At 41.9% G+C, this 9,614-nt stretch overlaps 1 protein-coding gene across 1 annotated transcript in view; it reads right to left on the reverse strand.

Annotated features, from left to right (window-relative positions):
• Positions 1 to 8,514, reverse strand: part of LOC142724192 (otoferlin-like) — a gene marked incomplete at its 3' end in the record, with an annotated part of 137,500 nt that extends 128,986 nt beyond the window's left edge. The window contains exons 1-3 of the mRNA XM_075848956.1: positions 8,475 to 8,514; positions 369 to 469; positions 127 to 215 (exon numbers count right to left, since the gene is read on the reverse strand). Coding sequence (XP_075705071.1) covers positions 127 to 215; positions 369 to 469; positions 8,475 to 8,514 — 230 coding nt within the window. The remainder of the gene's footprint in view (positions 1 to 126; positions 216 to 368; positions 470 to 8,474) is intronic.
• Positions 8,515 to 9,614: the final 1,100 nt, after the last annotated feature.

Genomic DNA, 9,614 nt, shown 5'->3' on the forward strand with positions numbered 1-9,614 from the left:
AGGAAGCGGCGGTGCGGCACATGGGCGAGGAGGCGGCGGTGCGGCACACGGGCGAGGAGGCGGCAGTGCGGCACACGGGCGAGGAGGCGGCGGTGCGGTACATGGGCGAGGAGGCCACGCACTCACCTGTTAGTGAAGACTTTGCTGTAGTTAAAAACTTGGATTTCCAGCATTTCGTTCCCATCGATGTTACTGGCGATCGGCCAACGGAAAGTCTGAAAGAAGACGGGAGCGTTATTATCCGGGGTCTGCGGTCACTCCAACATTTACTAGTCATCAATATTATCAATAAGTTAACCAACTCAGCTCTGCTATGCACAAATTGGTCAAATTCCAATAATCCGTCATGTTCAGGACCAAAACGGTACCCGATCATTGTACATTCTGGATTGCTGGATCTTCAGCTGTATATGAGGCACAACTCTGGTGCTCCGCACTGCACCAACACCGACCCCTGTGGTGCAGTCCACTATCAAGCAGAGCCGGTTTTATAAAAGACAGTGGCCCGGCTGGCAAACAGAATACAGATAATGTAGTAGATTTTACCTGCAGTCCTATGTAACACCACAGATAACACAGAGATAACTCTCTGAGTACAGATAATGTAGTAGATGTTACCTGCAGTCCTATGTAACACCACCGATAACACACAGTGATTACTCTCTAAGTACAGATAATGTCGTAGATATTACCTGCAGTCCTATGTAACACCACAGATAACACAGAGATAACTCTCTGAGTACAGATAATGTAGTAGATGTTACCTGCAGTCCTATGTAACACCACAGATAACACAGTGATAACTCTCTGAGTATAGATAATGTAGTAGATGTTACCTGCAGTCCTATGTAACACCACAGATAACACAGTGATAACTCTCTGAGTACAGATAATGTAGTAGTGTTACCTGCAGTCCTATGTAACACCACAAATAACACAGTGATAACTCTCTGAATACAGATAATGTAGTACATGTTACCTGCAGTCCTATGTAACACCACATATAACACACAGTGATAGCTCTCTGAGTACAGATAATGTAGTAGATGTTACCTGCAGTCCTATGTAACACCACCGATAACACACAGTGATTACTCTCTAAGTACAGATAATGTAGTAGATATTACCTGCAGTCCTATGTAACACCACAGATAACTCTCCGAGTACAGATAATGTAGTAGATTGTACCTGCAGTCCTATGTAACACCACAGACAACACAGTGATAACTCTCTGAATACAGATAATGTAGTAGATGTTACCTGCAGTCCTATGTAACACCACATATAACACACAGTGATAGCTCTCTGAGTATAGATAATGTAGTAGATGTTACCTGCAGTCCTATGTAACACCACAGATAACACAGTGATAACTCTCCGAGTACAGATAATGTAGTAGTGTTACCTGCAGTCCTATGTAACACCACAAATAACACCGTGATAATTCTGAGTACAGATAATGTAGTAGATGTTACCTGCAGTCCTATGTAACACCACAGATAACACAGTGATAACTCTCTGAGTATAGATAATGTAGTAGATGTCACCTACAGTCCTATGTAACACCACAGATAACACAGAGATAACTCTCTGAGTACAGATAATGTAGTAGATGTTACCTGCAGTCCTATGTAACACCACAGATAACACAGTGATAACTCTCTGAGTACAGATAATGTAGTAGATGTTACCTGCAGTCCTATGTAACACCACAGATAACACACAGTGATAACTCCCTGAGTACAGATAATGTAGTAGATGTTACCTGCAGTCCTATGTAACACCACAGATAACACAGTGATAACTCTCTGAGTACAGATAATGTAGTAGTGTTACCTGCAGTCCTATGTAACACCACAAATAACACCGTGATAATTCTGAGTACAGATAATGTAGTAGATGTTACCTGCAGTCCTATGTAACACCACAGATAACACAGTGATAACTCTCTGAGTATAGATAATGTAGTAGATGTCACCTACAGTCCTATGTAACACCACAGATAACACAGAGATAACTCTCTGAGTACAGATAATGTAGTAGTGTTACCTGCAGTCCTATGTAACACCACAGATAACACAGTGATAACTCTCTGAGTACAGATAATGTAGTAGTGTTACCTGCAGTCCCATGTAACACCACAGATAACACACAGTGATAACTCTCTGAGTACAGATAATGTAGTAGATGTTACCTGCAGTCCTATGTAACACCACAGATAACACACAGTGATAACTCTCTGAGTACAGATAATGTAGTAGATGTTACCTGCAGTCGTATGTAACACCACAGATAACACAATGATAACTCTCTGAGTACAGATAATGTAGTAGATGTTACCTGCAGTCCTATGTAACACCACAGATAACACAGAGAAAACTCTCTGAGTACAGATAATGTAGTAGATGTTACCTGCAGTCCTATGTAACACCACAGATAACACAGTGGTAACTCTCCGAGTACAGATAATGTAGTAGATTGTACCTGCAGTCCTATGTAACACCACAGACAACACAGTGATAACTCTCTGAATACAGATAATGTAGTAGATGTTACCTGCAGTCCTATGTAACACCACATATAACACACAGTGATAGCTCTCTGAGTATAGATAATGTAGTAGATGTTACCTGCAGTCCTATGTAACACCACAGATAACACAGTGATAACTCTCTGAGTACAGATAATGTAGTAGTGTTACCTGCAGTCCTATGTAACACCACAAATAACACCGTGATAATTCTGAGTACAGATAATGTAGTAGATGTTACCTGCAGTCCTATGTAACACCACAGAAAACACAGTGGTAACTCTCTGAGTACAGATAATGTGGTAGATGTTACCTGCAGTCCTATGTAACACCACAGATAACACAGTGATAACTCTCTGAGTACATATAATGTGGTAGATGTTACCTGCAGTCCTATGTAACACCACAGATAACACAATGATAACTCTCTGAGTACAGATAATGTGGTAGATGTTACCTGCAGTCCTATGTAACACCACAGATAACACAGTGATAACTCTCTGAGTACAGATAATGTAGTAGATGTTACCTGCAGTCCTATGTAACACCACAGATAACACAGTGATAACTCTCTGAGTACAGATAATGTAGTAGATGTCACCTGCAGTCCTATGTAACACCACAGATAACACAGTGATAACTCTCTGAATACAGATAATGTAGTAGATGTTACCTGCAGTCCTATGTAACACCACAGATAACACAGTGGTAACTCTCTGAGTACAGATAATGTGGTAAATGTTACCTGCAGTCCTATGTAACACCACAGATAACACAGTGATAACTCTGAGTACAGATAATGTAGTAGATGTTACCTGCAGTCCTATGTAACACCACAGATAACACAGTGATAACTCTCTGAGTACAGATAATGTAGTAGATGTTACCTGCAGTCCTATGTAACACCACAGATAACACAGTGATAACTCTCTGAGTACATATAATGTAGTAGATGTTACCTGCAGTCCTATGTAACACCACAGATAACACAGTGGTAACTCTCTGAGTACAGATAATGTGGTAAATGTTACCTGCAGTCCTATGTAACACCACAGATAACACAGTGATAACTCTGAGTACAGATAATGTAGTAGATGTTACCTACAGTCCTATGTAACACCACAGATAACACAGTGATAACTCTCTGAGTACAGATAATGTAGTAGATGTCACCTACAGTCCTATGTAACACCACAGATAACACAGAGATAACTCTCTGAGTACAGATAATGTAGTAGATGTTACCTGCAGTCCTATGTAACACCACAGATAACACAGTGGTAACTCTCCGAGTACAGATAATGTAGTAGATTGTACCTGCAGTCCTATGTAACACCACAGACAACACAGTGATAACTCTCAGAATACAGATAATGTAGTAGATGTTACCTGCAGTCCTATGTAACACCACATATAACACACAGTGATAGCTCTCTGAGTATAGATAATGTAGTAGATGTTACCTGCAGTCCTATGTAACACCACAGATAACACAGTGATAACTCTCTGAGTACAGATAATGTAGTAGTGTTACCTGCAGTCCTATGTAACACCACAAATAACACCGTGATAATTGTGAGTACAGATAATGTAGTAGATGTTACCTGCAGTCCTATGTAACACCACAGATAACACAGTGGTAACTCTCTGAGTACAGATAATGTGGTAGATATTACCTGCAGTCCTATGTAACACCACAGATAACACAGTGGTAACTCTCTGAGTACAGATAATGTGGTAGATGTTACCTGCAGTCCTATGTAACACCACAGATAACACAGTAATAACTCTCTGAGTATAGATAATGTAGTAGATGTTACCTGCAGTCCTATGTAACACCACAGATAACACAGTGATAACTCTCTGAGTACAGATAATGTAGTAGATGTTACCTGCAGTCCTATGTAACACCACAGATAACACAGTGGTAACTCTGAGTACAGATAATGTAGTAGATGTTACCTGCAGTCCTATGTAACACTACAGATAACACTGTGATAAGTCTCTGAGTACAGATAATGTGGTAGATGTTACCTGCAGTCCTATGTAACACCACAGATAACACACTGATAACTCTGAGTACAGATAATGTGGTAGATGTTACCTGCAGTCCTATGTAACACCACAGATAACACAGTGATAACTCTCGGAGTACAGATAATGTAGTAGATGTTACCTGCAGTCCTATGTAACACGACAGATAACACACTGATAACTCTGAGTACAGATAATGTGGTAGATGTTACCTGCAGTCCTATGTAACACCACAGATAACACAGTGATAACTCTCTGAGTACAGATAATGTAGTGGATGTTACCTGCAGTCCTATGTAACACCACAGAGAACACAGTGATAACTCTCTGAGTACAGATAATGTACTAGTGTTACCTGCAGTCCTATGTAACACCACAGATAACACAGTGATAACTCTCTGAGTACAGATTAGGTAGTAGATGTTTCCTGCAGTCCTATGTAACACTACAGATTACACAGTGATAACTCTCTGATTACAGATAATGTAGTAGATGTTACCTGCAGTCCTATGTAACACCACATATAACACACAGTGATAGCTCTCTGAGTATAGATAATGTAGTAGATGTTACCTGCAGTCCTATGTAACACCACAGATAACACAGTGATAACTCTCTGAGTACAGATAATGTAGTAGTGTTACCTGCAGTCCTATGTAACACCACAAATAACACCGTGATAATTGTGAGTACAGATAATGTAGTAGATGTTACCTGCAGTCCTATGTAACACCACAGATAACACAGTGGTAACTCTCTGAGTACAGATAATGTGGTAGATATTACCTGCAGTCCTATGTAACACCACAGATAACACAGTGGTAACTCTCTGAGTACAGATAATGTGGTAGATGTTACCTGCAGTCCTATGTAACACCACAGATAACACAGTAATAACTCTCTGAGTATAGATAATGTAGTAGATGTTACCTGCAGTCCTATGTAACACCACAGATAACACAGTGATAACTCTCTGAGTACAGATAATGTAGTAGATGTTACCTGCAGTCCTATGTAACACCACAGATAACACAGTGGTAACTCTGAGTACAGATAATGTAGTAGATGTTACCTGCAGTCCTATGTAACACTACAGATAACACTGTGATAAGTCTCTGAGTACAGATAATGTGGTAGATGTTACCTGCAGTCCTATGTAACACCACAGATAACACACTGATAACTCTGAGTACAGATAATGTGGTAGATGTTACCTGCAGTCCTATGTAACACCACAGATAACACAGTGATAACTCTCGGAGTACAGATAATGTAGTAGATGTTACCTGCAGTCCTATGTAACACGACAGATAACACACTGATAACTCTGAGTACAGATAATGTGGTAGATGTTACCTGCAGTCCTATGTAACACCACAGATAACACAGTGATAACTCTCTGAGTACAGATAATGTAGTGGATGTTACCTGCAGTCCTATGTAACACCACAGAGAACACAGTGATAACTCTCTGAGTACAGATAATGTACTAGTGTTACCTGCAGTCCTATGTAACACCACAGATAACACAGTGATAACTCTCTGAGTACAGATTAGGTAGTAGATGTTTCCTGCAGTCCTATGTAACACTACAGATTACACAGTGATAACTCTCTGATTACAGATAATGTAGTAGATGTTACCTGCAGTCCTATGTAACACCACATATAACACACAGTGATAGCTCTCTGAGTATAGATAATGTAGTAGATGTTACCTGCAGTCCTATGTAACACCACAGATAACACAGTGATAACTCTCTGAGTACAGATAATGTAGTAGTGTTACCTGCAGTCCTATGTAACACCACAAATAACACTGTGATAATTGTGAGTACAGATAATGTAGTAGATGTTACCTGCAGTCCTATGTAACACCACAGATAACACAGTGGTAACTCTCTGAGTACAGATAATGTGGTAGATATTACCTGCAGTCCTATGTAACACCACAGATAACACAGTGGTAACTCTCTGAGTACAGATAATGTGGTAGATGTTACCTGCAGTCCTATGTAACACCACAGATAACACAATGATAACTCTCTGAGTACAGATAATGTGGTAGATGTTACCTGCAGTCCTATGTAACACCACAGATAACACAGTGATAACTCTCTGAGCACAGATAATGTAGTAGATGTTACCTGCAGTCCTATGTAACACCACAGATAACACAGTGATAACTCTCTGAGTACAGATAATGTAGTAGTGTTACCTGCTGTCCTATGTAACACCACAGATAACACAGTGATAACTCTCTGAGTACAGATAATGTAGTAGATGTTACCTGCAGTCCTATGTAACACCACAGATAACACAGTGGTAACTCTGAGTACAGATAATGTAGTAGATGTTACCTGCAGTCCTATGTAACACTACAGATAACACTGTGATAAGTCTCTGAGTACAGATAATGTGGTAGATGTTACCTGCAGTCCTATGTAACACCACAGATAACACACTGATAACTCTGAGTACAGATAATGTGGTAGATGTTACCTGCAGTCCTATGTAACACCACAGATAACACAGTGATAACTCTCTGAGTACAGATAATGTAGTAGATGTTACCTGCAGTCCTATGTAACACGACAGATAACACACTGATAACTCTGAGTACAGATAATGTGGTAGATGTTACCTGCAGTCCTATGTAACACCACAGATAACACAGTGATTACTCTCGGAGTACAGATAATGTAGTAGATGTTACCTGCAGTCCTATGTAACACCACAGATAACACAGTGATAACTCTCTGAGTACAGATAATGTAGTAGATGTTACCTGCAGTCCTATGTAACACCACAGATAACACACAGTGATAACTCTCTGAGTACAGATAATGTAGTGGATGTTACCTGCAGTCCTATGTAACACCACAGATAACACAGTGATAACTCTCTGAGTACAGATAATGTACTAGTGTTACCTGCAGTCCTATGTAACACCACAGATAACACAGTGATAACTCTCTGAGTACAGATTAGGTAGTAGATGTTTCCTGCAGTCCTATGTAACACTACAGATTACACAGTGATAACTCTCTGATTACAGATAATGTAGTAGATTTTACCAGCAGTCCTATGTAACACCACATTCATAACTCACAGAAGTTATATTTTCACACGTTGCGGTTGAGGTGCGGTTAGAACCGCATCGAAAAACGTATCAAATCGCTGTAAAACACATGTAGTTTTCGGATGCGTTTTTTCGCAACGTGTGAATGGACCCCATCTCACTGATTATTGGCGTTGCGGTCGGGCCAGCACTTTTAGTTACGTCCTTTGCTTTGTGAGCGCAGATTTTTGTTGTTTTTGTGCCGTGATAACCTAGAACCAGCCGAGTGGCGCAGCTGAAATGAAGATGAAATAAACCTGAAACGGCAGAACATAAAATAACAAGCGTCGGCGCGGGTGCAGAGAGTTTACAGCTAATGACGGCAGAATCCCGGGAGCCGGAGGCAACGCGGCCGAAACCCCCGAAGGCCTCATTTATATTTCATTGCAATTTTCAAACACAGCGCAGGGAAGGTTGACATGAGGCGACAGGCAGCTTATTAGTAACAATCTCCGCTCGTACCGCCGCCGCTGACATTTTATATTCAGTATCTGGGACCAGAGGGACTGCGCCGTGTAACCCGGGAAATAAAAAAAAACTGGTGCTGTCACATCTCCGGCTGTTCTGCCATTGCGGCCTCGTTCTCACAAGACGGCTACAGATATCCAGCAGCGGCATGCCACATGCCAACCAAGAAACACCTGGCAGTCTAGCCAAGATTCAGCTGGTGCCGACTAGGTGGTAACTAGAGGCAAATAAAGAATGGGCTTATTTTGAGGTGAAGGATGGATATAACCCCAGGACACTCTCATGTGTGAGTGAGAATGGTCTGGGTATTCTTCTCCTTCACCCTCTGCGTCGACCTCCACTTGTTCTTGCTCTTCGCTCATCCCGGAATCTTAAAGTAATGATAATAGAACAATTCGATTTGTTATCAATGTGTGTGCGCTGGGAACCCCGGTGATTGATCTTATCAATCAGGGATCTGATCGATCTAACCCCAAGACGGTATGGACGATCCCAGTCAGATTCCCAGGTCGCAGTCCTCCGAGCAGTCACCGATTGGCAGCAGGTTGGCTGTGGGAATAGCTGATACAGAGTCAGGAATGGAGCCAAGAGTCGTAGCCGAGGAACAGATGAAGTCAGAACCAGAAAACGGGGCGTCGAACCAAAAAGTTGAACTAGGTGACAAATCTGGAGGTGGGAGACGGAGGAGTCGGCGAGAGGCAAGACGACGGTCAAGATCAGGATCGAGTACAAACACTAGAACATAATAGGGGGAACTTATCAACCTTTGGCATAGAAAAGTCGTAAAACGTTTTTGCTATTTTACGCCGGCCTTGCCACTTTTGGACAAAGTTATAGCGTAAATCTACACCACCTCTTAGCTGGCGTAGATTTCACTCTGGGGTTTGTGGCAAGGTAGAAACCTGTGCCGGACCCCACACAGTGTCATGCTCCCATAGTGCCTCCCACAGTGTATAATGCCAAATAGCTGCCACTATACAGTATAATCCCCACACAGATGCCCAATACAGCATAATGCCCCATAGCTGCCCCCATGCAGCATAATGCCCCCATAGCAGCCCCACACAGTATAATGCCCCCATAGTTGCCACATACAGTATAATGCCTCATAGCTGCCCTCATACTGCTTAATGCCCCATACAGCATAATGCCCCATACAGCATAATGCCCCATAGCTGCCACATACAGTATAATGCACCCAAAGCTGCCCCTAGTGTTAGTGCCCACATACAATGTGCCAGTGCCCTTGTAGATAGTGCCACAGAGCCCATGTATATGGTGCCCATGTATATAGTGCCATAGTGTCCATGGTGATAGCGCCGCAACCCCCCCTTGTAGATAGCGCCAATGGAACTCCCTCTCCTAGAGCGAAGCCCTGATGTCACAGTCCATACATGGACAGTGACGTCAGTGGCTACTCCTTCATCGGAATCCCAATTGCCGTCACTGGCCGTGAATAACG

The sequence above is a fragment of the Rhinoderma darwinii genome, unplaced genomic scaffold (genome assembly GCF_050947455.1).
Source record: "Rhinoderma darwinii isolate aRhiDar2 unplaced genomic scaffold, aRhiDar2.hap1 Scaffold_574, whole genome shotgun sequence".
Classification (NCBI taxonomy): Eukaryota; Metazoa; Chordata; class Amphibia; order Anura; family Rhinodermatidae; genus Rhinoderma; species Rhinoderma darwinii.